Here is a 17,024-nt window from a genome sequence, read left to right as displayed (position 1 = left end):
TATTATCAAATTATTCTTATCATTGAGCCGGCCATGTTATCTGATAGAGTTTATGATTGATAACAATTTACAGAAGATTTTCATTTAATAATTCAATATCTTTATTAAAACTATCAATACTCTGAATAGTCTAAATATCTAAGTACCTATATTATGGCTAAGTATTATTAAAACTTATAAATGGCTTTTCAAAGTCAAAACTTTAAACTTCAATTCAACGTAATTTAAAAAAAATAAAGTTTTACTGTAATAAATATTTATTATGTTCGTTTAGACTTAGTTTAAACTGTGATTACAATTTTACTGTAGCGGATTGCAATAGGTAAATTTATTTTTATTTCACATTTAGCCACTGAAAATGCCAGGTTCCAATCGCCTGTCATGTGGAGAGCTTTTTTATTTAGTTTCATTAGACGTAAAATCGTGCTGTCAGTGATTTTTGGCTGCTCATTAACATACTGTATTGTCAGTTTCTTATTGATTGTAAGTATAGTGGCCTGACAATATAAGTTAACATGGTCTTAATCTAGAATCTAAGTCCTGTAAAAAAAACCAAGTTAATCATTTTTTTTAGTCACCCAGACGTACAGACACATGGCGTGTTCCAAGAAAATTAGATCACAGTGCTTTTGTTTGGATGTCAGCCGAAGTCGATTTGAACAACTCATCACTTCAAAGTTGTCGGAATACTGTACAAGGCAAAGAATATATAGCAGATGACAGAGGTAATTATCACTTGAAGTTAAGCATAAATCACATAATAGACTATACTGAATACATTTGATTATATCATGTTCATAAGACGATAATTACTAAAACTATACTATTTTCCATGATTTATTATACTGCAACCTTTGGTTTAACAAAATACAAATCTACCATTTAATGAAATCTAAAAAAATGTTAAGAATATATAATCGTACATAGGTACGCCAGTTGTAGTTATATTTAAGTATTGATGTATTGTATTAATAAATATATATATAATATATAATGTAGGTATATTAAACAATTAAATACTTGTAACATTGTTTTGTAATTTAATTACCATTTTTGCATAATGTTATGCAACTGTAATCATTATAATTTTGATAATATAAAACTTAGCGCTGCTAAATATATTTTAAATATTAAATTAGGACTTAGAAACATTTAAAAATAAAATAATTGCTATAGGTTATCTTATATTTATTTAAAAATAGTTTTTAGTTGAACATGGAATCCTCTGAAAATATAAATAACAAATTTACAAAAGTGTATTTCTTTTAAGTCAAATTTTTGTTAGATAATTTATTTTACTTTGTTATTAATTTTACAAGTAAATAGGTAACATTGTATGATAAGCAAAATATTATTTTATTAACTTACCTTTTGAAGTTATTTATATACTTTCTCTGTTAATCATACACAATTAATTTGAATAAAGCCTTACATTATAATTTTTATTAATATGAAATTAATTTTGTAGCCATTTATACGATTTATTGATAAAATAATGTGCGTACAATAATAGTTGTATAAATTCATATAGTTTATTTAATAATTATAAATCAAAATGATCATACCTTCTAATTATATCTTCTTAAGAGTGTAAGTTAATATTACAATAACCAATTTATAATTATAATTTTTATTTTTTTGATAATTTTTTTAAATTACTAAAAATCCATGTGAAATCTTCAGTGTACTTGCCTACTAACTAATAATCTAAAAAATAATTCTTCTTAAGTAGGTTTAATTAGATGTTAGAATTATTAATTTGTATTGTTATATGTTGTTGTACATATGTTCAAAATACATAGTTAAAATATCTATAGACATATCTTGTAAAAAATTAATGATGTAGGTACCTTAAATGTGAGATAACAAAACCAATTTTAATTACAATATCTGTGTATAACTTGGATTGTAATAATTGATTAATAATTATCATATTATACAAAATTCAAATAAGTTATGTTTCATTATGTTTTATAAATAAATATTAAGTTGTAGGTAATGTAATGCAGGATTAAGATGTATACACCATTTAGGTAATTTAATAATATTCATATGACATAATATAGGTAAACAAAAGTTTTCAATTTTCTTAAAATATTAAAACAAAACTAAATTTAATATTATGTATTGTATGTAGTTGTTTCTGTCTTTATCATTTTCTAGATATTTTAATTTGCTTACCTTACAACTATGTTCGGGAGTGCCTTGACATTTTTTCAACACTGCCAAACTTAAAAAAAAAATTTAATTTTTCATTCACTTTGGATCAATACTTGTTTCATCAATTACACAGATAACTAATTTTTAATAATCTGTTCTTGTTTATATAATATGTAAATACTGTATCCTTAAAAATGTTAACCTTAAACTCCTTGTATGCCAATGGCCATAGACGCCGAGAACTATATTATATTTAAATTAAAAAAATAATAATAAAATCTATCTTGTGTTTTGTCGTTTTGATAAGTTTTTAGTAAAAATTTAATAAATATAAAACGTAGTAATTTGTTGCGTATATATTCTTTTTTTAGTGTATTGGTTTGGTTAGGTACTATTTTGGTAAGGAACATCTGTTATCCAATTTCATATCAATGTGCTAATTCATACTTATTATTACCTCCGTTCAATAAAAATAAAAACTGTTATTGTAATTTATGCGTTTTTCAAGAAAAATTCTAAGTAGGTAATCTAACCCTAATGAAGATCAAGGTTTTAGAAATATTGAATAAGCATCAAAAAATCATTTTATTCTTGCTCAAAAATGCATTATTTCAAAACGGTCGTACAAGACACACGCTCCGCTCTTATTAAAAAAAAAAAATCGTTATTGTTTTCGTACCCACGCATTTTCAATCGACTAGAAACTGTTGTGTGATGATGGATATTTAAAATGACAATGCCAACCATAGCTGCAGCAATCATTGTTGTGTTATAATTAATTATTAAATGTGTTCCGATGACAGGTTACATATGTCGAAGAGACGATCTCCTCGCGAACAACTGCTGCGGAACCACCGAAAAACGTTATGTGTGCGACACGTGCAACGCGGATGGCTGTTGTGTGCTATACGAACAGTGCGTGTCGTGTTGCCTCAATCCGAATAAGGTAAGTGGTAGCTAATTTATTAAAATCACGAACATAATAATACTTATTGTCGATAATCATACCTAACCGACGGCCGACATGTTGATATAAATTTTTTTTTTAACCTTTTAAATAATCTTCGAACTTTGATTTTTGTGCATCCGATCACAGAGGAAATTGTTACAAACCGTGCTGGGCAAGGCTTCGGAGACCTTCCGCGTTCTTTTTTCGGTGATCAACAATCACTTCGAATTGTGCTTGGCCAAGTGTCGAACGAGTTCTCAGAGCGTACAACACGAAAACGCCTACCTAAAACCGAACAAACACTGTTACACTACCGCCGACAAAGTACCCTGACCGCAGCAGCAGTTGGACGACATCACGCCGAATTTTTTATCGACTGCATTCCTATATTATGTGCACGTCATACTAATCGTGCTGGGTAAGTGCAATAAATTAAATCGCAAACTGTTCTTGATCATCCACAGTGATCACGACGTAAAGTTTGACATATCCTCCCCGTGTCCAGCTCATCATCTTGATTGTTTTTTTTTTCTGTGACTCGATTTTGTCAAGACTATATAATATTGTTACATTGGCATATTATGTCGTTGAAAACAAGTTGGTGTATAATGTGCAATTAGGAAATAAAAATTATTTTATTAATTTTAAAACATTTTTAGAAGTTATATTGATGATTATATATTTTATAGTAATAGATTATAATAATTTTAATTGCTGGTGTCATTTATTTGTTCAGCAATGTAAATAGGTACCTAATATACTATAGTTTTGGTACAAACAATTTTTAATTGTTGTAATTATTATTGCAAGATTGGCATTTAAATAATTTCAAAAAAGAATTGTTCAAAATCTAAATATTTTAATTATAATACCAAACGAGACTGGATATCAAAATAAAATGTATCATATAAATTATTATAGATATAATTTGTGTAAAAATTACTCGATTTCCTGTGAAAAAAATATTGGTCATACAAAAATATATACTTATAGTGAATATATACACACTAAGTTGTAACTAACATATTTTGTGTTTTAATTTTATTTTCACTTCATCTTTTTGGAAGAATAGTATTCTTGTCCGTATATTGAAGATCACAAGAATAGCAGAGTACGAGTTGAAAAAATTTAATTATTATGATTCATTTATGAGATAGATCATTAAACCTCAAATAAATTCAAATATTGATGTAACTACAGTCTGTCTTCGTTTGAAATCGTTTTTCGTATACAATAATTATTGGATTCACATCCATTACAGCGACTCTCTAGATACATAAGAAGGTACAGCAGAGCATTACTCATCACTTACCCGCTTTATTTGTCTTGTATGTCAATATATTTTGTTGAACATCTAATAAATATACAATAAGACTATATTTTTATTTTTATCCACTTGTTATAGTTTTAATATTGTAGTCTTATCGCTATTCACAGGTTGAGGTGAACTTGATGATAATATAGTATGATACAATTATGTTATTATATTGTTTATGATACCTATATTAAAAGTGGCCAGACTTTACCTTGCGGGATGAGGCCCATGGATTGATTGGTTTGCAGAAATCTTAAACCTCAAAAATGTCATCTAAATTGCATTGTCGTGTGTTACATCTAGTTTATTAAAAAAAAAAAATGAGTTGATTCATGATTGAAGACGCGGTTCTTTAGACATTGTACTGTTTATTTCATATTGGGTTATTAGTTTATTACCATACAAATACAAAAAATATCTTAATTCTAAGGAATTTAGTGTTCTTAATTGTTAAATGAGCAATAATTTATTCATACAATATTTAATATTACAACAATACACTGTTGAGTATAAAGAAGTTAAATCGTACATCTAAGTAATGCTTAATATCTTTTTAAGCAATAATTTCTTACACTTAAGCAACTCTAAATTTTTGTACGCAATTTTAATGGTAATCGTTACCAAATTATTACTACACAATTACAAGATACAATAGTCATTTAATATTATAACTGGATCGATGTGAAAAATACAAATAAAAATCGATATCTTTTAAGGACAGCAATAGAATTAATAGTAATCCGTTGTAACTATACGATTATGAAAATAAAATGTTTACAATACATTGAACGAATAAACACAATAATATTATGTTATTATATATATAAGTAGTTCCAAAATACATATTTACATTTTGCAGGTTAAAAAAATAATATAGGCCTAATTATAGTTATAAAGGGACGCAATTGTATGGGATTGCGTCTTTTGGCACTGAAGTTGATCTTAAAAATAATTTATTTCTATTTTCATAATCAACAAACAAAAATAAATCAAAACATAAGTAGCTAAATATTGGTTCTACTTAATATTAGGTACACTTTTAGAATATAATATATCTACTATACATCTAGTATAAGCCAAATCTATCCGATGGTATATTTTTAATATTTATACACAAAATAATAATATTAACAATATATATATATGTTATAATAATAAGTAGGTACTTGTTATATTATGTGTTTCTGTCGTGTAATAAGTATATAATATATACATATAGCTTTTACATAGATAACTGCTTACTTATACATAATAATATACTAAACTGAATACATTAGACATACATAGAAATATGTCTATATTATTGTATAGACATATGTTAATTTATTGTATCTAATATAAAGCTAATATATATATATATATACCTAAGAATAGTTATTAAATTTAAAAAATAAAATATTTATAAAAAACACGTATTAAAATTTTTATCCCGAACGAATATCATCATCGTCGCGATTGTAAATGGCATCGAATCTTGTCATCGGAACAGCGACGAGCTAAAGCGCCGGAGCCGTAAGTGTGGGCACACAGCTGGTATAAATGGTATACATATTATCCGAATGGTATCCATGATGCCATGTGGCGTGTATGTGTTTTTATATGGAATTTAACGAATTTCTTTCACGTATTGTTATAAACGTTTGGTACGGTGATCGTATAGTAGTGATAAACGCGATATTACATGAAATCGCTGGTAAAAAAAAAAAAAATCGGTAGATATAGGTGTATTTTTCACTATGACCTGTAGAGGTATATAATATTATGATGATGGGAAGAGGACGAATTAACCTATAATACGCGTGATAACGTCTTGTTCGGAGGATCAATGATTGTAATTGCGAGAGATCATGACACACGTCCGCTCTTGCCGGTCTTGTGAGTATTATAGTGAATAGATATATCATTACAATATATGATAACAATATTATTACTTAAAGATGGTAGGTATATTACTGCAGTTGCGCACGGTATTCTGTGTGGGACGTAGGGCGCTGTATTGTGTATATATATATATTGGTAGTTCTTAACATTCGTTTACGCGACTACTATAAAACATAACCTATGTATATATGTATAATATCTATATGTAGTATTTAAATATTTTATAAACAATAATAATTTTTTAAAAAGAATATAAAATCGGGAGAAAAAAAACATATGGTCAATTTATTATATAGTATTCACTTAAACAATAATCAGTACATCATTCCGGGATGGATACCGGAACGGTGGAAAAACACGTTGGGGTTGTTGGACATGGTCGGCTCCATCGTAGTGTAAATGCTGTTGTCCATTCCCGAAAAGTTGCACATGTCTGCAGAGAAAGAGCGAAAATAATAAACAATTAATTTTTTGGAAAAATTTCACATTGTTATTGAGTGGGGAGATAATATATACCACCCTTAAATAGTTTAAAGTATCTTTTCAAATTATGAAATGATGACTAAAAAAGGATTATCAATTCATGCGTAAATTATGACACTCCTTTAAAAAAAATCCTACTTAAGCCACTACCTACAACACTGCACATGCGTGAAAATACGAGCGAAAACGGTTGGACCGACAACCAGTCAATCAGAGCTATAAAATTTGTTTTGGAATTGGGTAAAAAAAAGTTACAGAACACTTCCCCCCTACCGAGTTATGCGAGCCAATAGACTCATACTACTTGGGTGAAAATTCTGAGGAGCTATAGGAAATAAAAAAAAAACTATTAATTTAAAATAACCCATAAAAAGGGGGCTTATACTAAATCAACATGGGGTATTCTCGTAGTCAGAGAAGGCTAAGCCCCCCCCCCCCCCCCCCGAATCACTCCACTGCGGCGATGGTGGGCATCTACTTGCAGGTATGTACCTAAAGCTACGTCGACAAAACGAAGGTATACGCAGAATAGTTAATCGTATAATATAGAAATATAATAATATACCGGGTGGACATCTCGAATAGATGGGCTGCTGCATGTGACCTCCGTGGTGGCCGCCTCCTCCACCTCCACCGCCGCCGAGTCCGTGGTGCGGATAATAACAGTACGGGTAATAGTGGTGAGCGTACGTCGGCGGGGCAACGAGCGCCACTCGGTCTGTGAAACAAACGAAAACGGTACAGATAAATAATGATAATGTTGTGATTATTGTACTATTATTATGTAGACGAGATAGTTGATGAAATTTAAATTGCCACCGCCTTTACTATACGTCTTACTGCACATCTGCTCGGGCGGGCATACATTATTATGTTATATTATTATATTATAATAATTACGAATAAATATGCTAATAATATTATAATTATACGACGTACGATTTTCACGTACATTATAAATAATATTTATATTTGTTTTCGTGAAATGCTAATTATTGTTAATGCGTAATATCAGATAGGCAGATGCGATGTATTTTTTTTTCGTCTTAGAGAAATCGTTTTCAGGTGTACTCAACTATGTTTTCACTTTTTGTCTTTTATTTAGTTTCATATTCATCTGGCATAGAATTTTGTACATTTGTCATTCGATCTGGACTCTGGATCGAAATCGCGAGCGACGTAGGTAGTGTAGGAAAATATGTGAAAAGAACCATGTTTTAAAGAATGCCTTTAAATGTGTTATTAATTTATACCACTACAATTTATAAAATGGTCGAAAGGTTGTACCTATACACTTGTACGAATTGACGGAGCGATACATCAATTCACGCATAACCACTATTATATAGGTAGGAATACATGTGATACACGGATACACCTATGCCATATACAGGGTGATTCTTTTATCAAACAACACTTATATGGTGTTTGTGTGTAAATGCCACCTAACATACACCTATAACACACAAACACCACCCAACTTTGGGAGGTTATATCTCTTAAACGGATTAACGAAAAATGAAAATTTAAATGTGAAAATTCATTGAAAAAATAGCCTTTTTAGTTTATGAAATTTTAAGTAAAGGTTGTCATTTGAAAATCAAAAGTTGATAATAGTTAACCTGATAAATATAAGGGTGAAAATATTTAAAAAATATATAGTTCTAGAACAAGATGGTTCTAAAATGTTGAAAAAAAAAATAAATAGTTTTTGAAATAATGAGTGATGGTTGATAAAAGAATCGCCCTGTATAATATATTAATATGGATGAAGTATGTTTTTTAATATTGAGGTATAATTTAGTGGTTAGGTATCATTATAATTTGATATTTATAACACGTTTATGTTTATTTGGTGAATGGTAATAGTATGGTGTACTGGTAGTACTAATGGTGTACCCATTTAAAATATTATAATATAACTATGTAAGTAGATGACATCTTCCACCTACACAGTGTAATCGATTATAGCAAAATTAATAAAACGTGTTTTTATTTTATCAAAACGTTAAAATCTAATGGTAAATTAAATATAGGTATGATACCCATACCTAATAGCTTTATATATTATGATTTATATAATAAAATTAATAACTTGGTAGTTGAATATTGTCATATTACACGTTATTTGTTAGGTACCTATAAATCATAAATGTGCACAAATTATAGCTGGCGAATTTATCTTTAGGTACGTCTGTTTGTATACAGTCATACGGAAGATTACACGAGGCGATTATATTATCACAGAAATTCGATATAGGTATTCCTACAACCAGGCACTAACTAGGAGGGAAAGCGGCCAATGGTGCGCGTTCCCAATGCCTTCAATGTTATGGGGCCCTTCAGCTCAATTCCAATGCCATAGAAAATAAATTAAAAAAATATATTAAATATTTAAGTATTTTTTTGCCACGCGGTGTGTACCCGATAATATTTGTTTTCTCTATCAGACTTATGCGCAACATAGATCAAACTCTTTTACCTAAGATTGTTTTTATGATTTTTGAGTAACCTTAAGGTAATCCTTAAGCCTAAGGATCACTTATTACAAAAATGATATAAGATATAATATTTTTAGGGTATGGCAACAGTACATAATATGCAAACATATCAGTTTTATATTTTATTATAATTTGACTTCGCATTAGACTTAGGAATGTCGAGTAAATAATATAATATATATGAATATGTGATATCGAAAAAAATAAATAGATATTGAACCGACTTGACCGAGACCGAGAAGTCGAAATGAACAAATTGTGAAGCCCGGAATACTGGTTTACCAGGTTTAAGCCCCGACACCCTGTATTAAGTGCATGTACTGTTAATATTATGGGTCGTAAATATTGTAATAATTATATGATCGCAGGTGGGTTTTACTATTGTAAGAATACATGCAACAAATTTCACACGTTTGTCGTCGGAATTTATCAAACAGTACCTAACCCAAGTCACATATTGTACGAGCGATAATGATGGTTCGCTCCAATAAATCGTAAATATACCGAACCGGTTGGTATGCGCGATTTAATGATTCCGGAACAAACTCATTCGTTTGACAAACGTCGTGACACCACACGTCATACGCGTTAAATAAATAATTATTATTGTTTTTGTCTCTTGGTCCCCTTTCCGTGTTCCCGATTACCCCCTCCACGCAGTAGACGTGGATAATAATTATATTACATATTATATCACGTTGAAACATCAAAATAGCAAAGTCGATGATGTATTATAATTCTATACTGCGTTTTGCACTTTTGTTAATATAATATTAGAGGTACCTACATAGTTTGACATCGATACATCGTCGTCGATACGACATAAAATGATTTAATATTCCGTTTGCCTCTCACATGCACTGAATAAACTCGGGTTTATTCCATTGTAATACCTAAGTACAGACGTGCGAAAACCGTTAGCCGGAAAACAATATTCTTCACTTTGTTTCCAACACTGTTAAGACTAATTGTTGTACACTTGTACCTATATAATATCTATCTAAGTATTTAGGTATTGATTTAAACAAATAGTTATTATAAACGTTAATCACAATGTTAATTTTTTAACTCAACAATATTATCATTTTTATACTCATTTGCAGGTATAATTTGATTAGTATTAACTAAATGTATTTTACTCTCTTCAAACAAAATTCGTTCTCTTCTTAATATCGTAATCAGTTATATTTTGTACGGCGCGTCAGAATAATTAGCCTTAATTATCCTAATTCCCAACATTCATTTCCCAATTAACAATTTTTTATAAGGAAAATATTTTGTTTAGGAACGTCTTTCAAACGTAAAAATTATTGAAAACCTTCAATTGATATGATACACGTTGCACAAAATATACTTAAACAACACATTATGATATTATCAAAATATTGTTTAAGTGATTTAAGGAACAAATAACAACGCATTATAGTTAAACTATTTAAGCGTGAATTAAAAGCGTTTGAATCTATCTAAAAAATAAATACACAAAAATATACAATAATTCAACTGCAGGGTGGCGTTTAACCTTATTTTTTATACTTGTGATCAAAGGTGGGGCGGAATTTTAGGGACGGGATGCAAAACGCATAACATAAATACATAATAATATGATCTAGCGATCATATACTATTTGTATTATTATAAAAATGTATATACAATGCGCGTATGGATGGTCTATTCACATTACGCATAACACAGAGATCGTCGTGAGTTTTAAGATATTAGCCTGCCTACGAATATTATATTTATATTATTATCATGTCGTTGAAATATGTACCACGTATACGGTTATTTTTTGTTAGCTTTAAGTGTTTCCATTGGTATATTATTATTATTAAATAAATAAATTATGTACATATAATAAACTACGTTAAGCCCGACGGAATGCGGTACATTACACGTTACCATACGAACAATAAACGACGTACGGAATCGTTAAAAATAGATTAGAGAAAAAAGTATCGTCTCGAGTTTGACTGGATCATATTATAGTGCATATGTCATAATGCAGCAGCAGCCAAACAAACGTTTATAATATAGTCACTGACGTCGATGGTGTGTCGGTGTGGACGAATGGGAGAGTTTAGGAAAATAAATATGAAATGGTCCACCAGAAACGCTCTCGGATCGCCAAAACATCTCTGCTACAAGTGTTTCCACGAATAATACGCTTTATATACCCACGGTTTTTTAACACATATTTTATAGCAGCACTTCGAGACCGTATAAATCTATGGTGATTGCATAAACGTAAATATACGTTTAAGAAATAAAAGTTAAGCAAGATAATATTTTATGGATGAGCTCTCTTTTTTTGAAATTTATCACCTTAATAATATTATGATCCTTACAAAATCTATAAGCTAATATTTTAGATTTACGAATATGTGGGCAATGTTTTTTTAGCGTTTTAGTTTTTATATTTTCAATGGCTGCTTAAATATTCTGTAGGTTAACCAAAGTTAAATGTTTCACACCTTTGATCAAAATATAATTTTTTTAGGGGCCCACGTGCCCTAACCTAACCGGGTACTTCTAAATTGTTATTACTCCCATGGCGGGGCTTACCTCCGAACGTGTTGATCGTCGACGTGTGCTTCATTGGCGTCATGAACGGCTTGAAGTGGAAAAACGACGGAGACGCGGGCCTGCTGAGCGTGCTGAGTTTGTCCTCGTCGTACAGGCCGTCCCGGCCCATGGCGGCCAGCTGCCGGCCCTTGGGCATGAACATGACGAGTAGCACTAGCGCAGCCGTGGCGCCCAGGCCCAACGCCAGACATCCGTCCTGGTCGCCTGGCTGAGTGGCCCACAGCCCAGCTACGGCCCAGCCAACGCACAGCGGCGCGGTGCAGCCGACGGCCAGCCCGATGTACATCGCTTCGCGGTAGTTGTCCCGTATATGTCGCGACTTGATGGCCAACACGGTGACGGCCAACAGCAGGCCTGCCGCGTACACCAGCGAGCCCAGCATATGCTGGTACTTGGTGTCACAACTGTTGTCCAGGCTGCTCGTCCACTGCAACAAGCACGGTATGATTGCAAATTGTTATAGCACACAATTACAATTTTTATATTCACCAATACATATTTCATTTTCATTATGATTTTATCCTTCGATATTTTTACAATAGCAAGTTTTTTTTTTAAAACATTGAACACATTTTTTAGATGGTATGATTTTTACATTTAGGAATTTCCACTTTTTAGGCGTTTTTATACATAATATATATATATTAAAATTTCTTTGTTAATTCATTTGAATATTGAATATACTGCCAATCATACTCAATTAAAGATATAATATTCACACTTTTCCGCAAGTTCTAAATGATTGTTGCGATGATTAAGAACGTTATTAGAAATAATTTATAATAAATTAAGGTTGGTGACTTTTGCATTTTTTTCTTCAGCCCTATAAAATGCTATTTCAGATAAAAATTTGTTTCATGCACCTTTGATATTGACTACCTATACAATCTTATATTGTAATTACGGTTTTGCATTTATAGCTATGAATGTATTTTTATTTTTACATAATTGTTTTATGAATGGAATATTTTTTTGTAGTTTGTATACAATGCGAAGCATTTTTCTTAAAATTTAGATTTATGGGTTTTTGTTGTATTAAACTTAAAATTTAAATGTTTAATAGTGTTTATTAATTTTACAACACGTTATAATCATTATTTTTAAATTAAATTAAATTTTCACTTATTTGAGTAGATTTTCTTCGGTCATATTTTAAGTTGTTTTTTTTAGCATCATCCATCCCATATTAAATGATAAACATATAAGTAAGCAATTACAATTAACAATATATTGACTTACCTGGGACGATAGAAGCTGCGGGGGTGTGTAGATGAGCCATTGGACGCCGATGGCCAGCTGTATGGCCACCGCGAAGAACAGCAATAGCGCCTGGTACGGTGCAGGCAAGTAGACGCCGCCGTTGAGACTGATGAGGAACACGCACTTGACTAGCAACGTGCCAAACACCATCGAGTACCCGAGCCCAGTGCACAGCCTGACGGTGGCGCACGTCAGCACGGTCGGCTGTGTGCACATGAGCCCGCTGACAGCCGCGCACACGAACAGCCCGCCCAGCAGAGCCTGTCCTAGGAACAGGTGTCTCCTGCTGGGCTCCGTTTTTCTCGTTTTGCACAGCACGAACACCTGCAGATATACAACGACAGTCATGTCAGTTTGGTGCATTTTCGTCACTTTATTTATTATATAATATATATATTATGTTGTATACCGATTACCGTACTAAGATATTCGGTCAAAGTCATAAACATCGTAACTCCATTACTTTTTTCGATTTTGGGGTTGTGGAGAGGAAAAAACGTATCGAGTGATTAAGTCATAACTCTGATTTTATAATTATTTATCCTACATGAAATCGATGAGTAATGATAAATCGTCGTAATTCCGATGTAATAATTTTAAGACTTAGAAAAAGTCGCATATCCATATAATCTCATAGTAATAATTAATGGAGATGCAACTTTTGTGAGTTAGAGAACTAAACTGATGAGATGTTTGAAACGTTTTTATCCTCTCCTGTAATATTTACTATTTTGTACTTACGGCTTTTATGACTTAGACCGTCATTATTGTACATTATTGTCATTATCGTTATTATTGTACCGACATTGCATAACAATAACAACAATATTATTGAAATAAAATTATAAATATTAAACTTAAGACGTAACATATATCTTCTTTTTTTAAAAATTTTTACCCAACCACATAACTTTGCGATTTCAAGTTCAAGCACTGTGTTCGATTTCATGTATATATATATATATACGTATTGACAGGTATTAAAAATGACTTGATGGAGATTTGAAATGTTTCGAAAGTATTGATTTAATTAACAATATAATATTTTAATATTATGTGTTGATATAAATATACGAGTGTAATAAGTAATAACGAAGTATCGCGAGAGACCAGAGACCTGATGACAATAGTATTTGATTTGTTTACATAGTATTTTCTCATGACATTTCTTCGCATTCAAATAATTTATTACAATGCTGAAGGTTTAAACAAAATCTTATATAGAAGCATAGCATCCCAATATATCCTAATAAATCGAAAACTGGTGCTTTGTCGATCTGGATCTTATTGTAGGTATTATATGGTCGAACAATTTTATTATAAATTATAAGTGGAATTCAATAATCTTGTCATTTCTCTAGATTTGTATTATTTAAGATCATCATGTTTATTATTTGTATTTTAAGGCATTACAATTAAATTATATTTCAGGATGGTATATTTTATAGCGTCGAACGCTCACTTTCGCAGAGCCATCGACTTGGAGATGACAGCCAGGTTATATACTATAGCTTCCAACTGACCTATGACATAGTATTTAATATTATGTTTTTTGTCCAAAAATCCAATAAATCCGAACTGGCAATAATCGAGAAACATTTTTCACTAGAGATTTTACAGCCACGACATTCTCTGACCACGACCAGGTTAGGTATATACCTAAATAACCTAACTGCAGACCTGCACCGCGGTATCGTGCGATAATGTTCAATGATAATTATTATACCTATAGGTATAAGCACAGGAATAATAATGAATGTATACCTCGAAAGTCATTATCAGCGTCATGGTGAGCACCGAAAGTATGAGCACCGGAAGCACCCAGGCGTCGCGCCGCAACAAGGTGAGCGTGGCCGCGGCGTACTGGTGGACACCGGTGTTCGGTGGACCAGTCGTGACGATCACACCCGGCGGCGACGTGAACGGCCCGTAGGACGGCAACAGGAACATGTCCGTGTTCATCCCCACCCGTCCGCCGCCTCCAGTCATCTGTACCACGCTGGCTGCCGCCTCCATGTCATCGCTGCCTGGTCATCATCGCACCTGTTGACAATACTCGAATTTAATATTTAGGAATTATTTTCTCGACAACGGTTTGTGGTAAATAAAAGTTTGTAATTATTAAGTGATACCTGCAATACTACCAATATTGCTCTTAAAAATCTTAAATGTCAATAATATACATAATTAAAAACCAAAATTCAAAATATAACTTTGTTGGAAAAATATATTGGCACTTAATATTATTCCCATACGGATTATATATATTACATACCCAACGCGACACGACCTCACATAAAATTACAAATTTGTCGCTTAAACTTGGGTGGTAGGTATACTTGGTATAGGTTTGCGGTAACCTATACAGTACAATAATCTCATTGCCTCGCGTCATTATAGGTACGTTTTTTTTTTTATTATAATTATTAATTATGAAATACTGCAGCTGCAGTCGAGTGAGCAGCATTTTCTCCGATACGTGTTATTTTTATAGTATATTATAATATAATACTCTCTAATGCAAAACAGATTATATTATATTGACGGATGCGCGCATGAACAGAGTAATTATTTATGTATATACCTACGTCTGTTGTGTCGTATATCGTCTATATGGATTTATCGTTTTATACATCTCGTCGGTATAAAAACTTATATATATATATGTATTATCATACATATCTAGAAGTGAAGCGCCGTTAGGGTCGCGATCGGTCGGATTGTTATAAATTAAATTAATATATTATTATTGTATATGAATTCAATCGTACATCGATAATGGACGTTTAATGGACTATTTAATGCTCAAGCCGCCGATTCATTTCCTACAGACGATAATATTACGTATATATACATATATTACATAATTATTAAACGTGTGAGTGTTTTTTTTATCATCGATCGCCACTCGCATATTTTTACAATATTATAATATCATTGCCATACCACCCATAACTAAATAATACTCCGCGGGACATGTATACGCGAGTGCCAGAATCATACAGAACACGGTTGACCTAACCGAAATTAATATCAAGGAAATTTCAAAGAATTGGGAATCGTAAAATCCTTCCAGATCGTAAATTAAAATGATATAAAAAAGTGCAAATAAATGTTTATTTCGATGTTTATACAAAAGCAACGCAATTGAAGCACTGCGGGGAAATAATTATAAAATAGTAAAAGTACATAATCCTATCTATCTCAAATATTAATTTTCTTCAATCTTTCAATAAACTTACGGTTATTAGCTAAAGCGTCATATGGTACGTTAGCAACAAAACTCTTCACAACGACCTAAAAATTCCTGCTCTCTCTGTACTTGCATCCACGGACTATAAAAAATTCCACTTCAACACATTAATTCACCCAAACCCTCTAATATCTAATTTACCTTTTCTTACTATCCCAGATAATCCTGCCCGTTCCTCAAAACGTAATTGGCCACGTGACTTCCTAAATCCTTGACTAAGAGAGAAATAAAACTCATTCTGAAGTAGTATTACTGGACGCTCCATTCAATCACGCCGTCAATCCTTGTAATTATTTTATATAAATTACTACTTATAATATTTAAAAAACAATTTAAAATCAAATACGTGAATTTGAAATCTAAATCTTCACGACCAACCGTAATTTATACTTCGAAGACCGTTCTTTTTATTTCATTATACACAATACGTTTTTAAAGTAGGCGTCTAAACTTATTTCAATAAAAAACATGCAAATTAAAAAAATACAATAATAATAATAATTAGTGTTTATTCTTTAGAATTTTTGAATCCACATTTTTACGCTTCACAAGTGCATAACTGCTTTCGTTTTTAGAGCCTTAAAATTATATGCAAGTTTATTATTATTATCGTCGCAATAGTGCAATACCCTATGA

General features: G+C 31.4%; 2 protein-coding genes across 6 annotated transcripts in view; one reads left to right on the top strand and one right to left on the bottom strand.

Moving 5' to 3' along the window:
- The first annotated feature begins 83 nt into the window (after positions 1–83).
- Positions 84–4,135, top strand: LOC107172599 (SREBP regulating gene protein). Its single transcript, XM_015522894.2, has 4 exons — positions 84–483; positions 575–725; positions 2,964–3,106; positions 3,257–4,135. The coding sequence occupies exons 1-4, from the start codon at positions 382–384 to the stop codon at positions 3,440–3,442; spliced, it is 582 nt and encodes a 193-aa protein (XP_015378380.1). The 5' UTR covers positions 84–381; the 3' UTR covers positions 3,443–4,135.
- A 637-nt stretch (positions 4,136–4,772) lies between these two features.
- The window catches only part of LOC107172425 (metabotropic glutamate receptor 3), a 77,778-nt gene continuing 65,526 nt past the window's right edge, over positions 4,773–17,024 (bottom strand). For all 5 annotated transcript variants that reach the window (XM_089220680.1, XM_089220679.1, XM_089220681.1 and 2 more), the window contains 5 exons: positions 14,900–15,178; positions 13,115–13,459; positions 11,855–12,302; positions 7,354–7,506; positions 4,773–6,738 (listed from right to left, as the gene is read on the bottom strand). In XM_089220680.1, coding sequence (XP_089076806.1) covers positions 6,620–6,738; positions 7,354–7,506; positions 11,855–12,302; positions 13,115–13,459; positions 14,900–15,151 — 1,317 coding nt within the window. In that variant the 5' untranslated portion in view covers positions 15,152–15,178 and the 3' untranslated portion in view covers positions 4,773–6,619. The remainder of the gene's footprint in view (positions 6,739–7,353; positions 7,507–11,854; positions 12,303–13,114; positions 13,460–14,899; positions 15,179–17,024) is intronic.

This window comes from Diuraphis noxia, unplaced genomic scaffold, assembly GCF_037042655.1.
Source record: "Diuraphis noxia isolate RWA-SAM2 unplaced genomic scaffold, SU_Dnox_SAM2 contig0002, whole genome shotgun sequence".
In the NCBI taxonomy this organism is placed as follows: domain Eukaryota; kingdom Metazoa; phylum Arthropoda; class Insecta; order Hemiptera; family Aphididae; genus Diuraphis; species Diuraphis noxia.
Note: the sequence above shows the minus strand (reverse complement) of the source record. Positions and strands in the feature narration are given on the sequence as shown.

Bases quoted from the DNA above. Each gene is read 5' to 3' on its own strand.
- LOC107172599 (XM_015522894.2), top strand. From the start codon at position 382: ATGTGGAGAGCTTTTTTATTTAGTTTCATTAGACGTAAAATCGTGCTG. The intron at 726-2,963 runs GTAATTATCACT...TTCCGATGACAG, and splicing joins ATATATAGCAGATGACAGAG to GTTACATATGTCGAAGAGAC. The intron at 3,107-3,256 runs GTAAGTGGTAGC...ATCCGATCACAG, and splicing joins GTTGCCTCAATCCGAATAAG to AGGAAATTGTTACAAACCGT.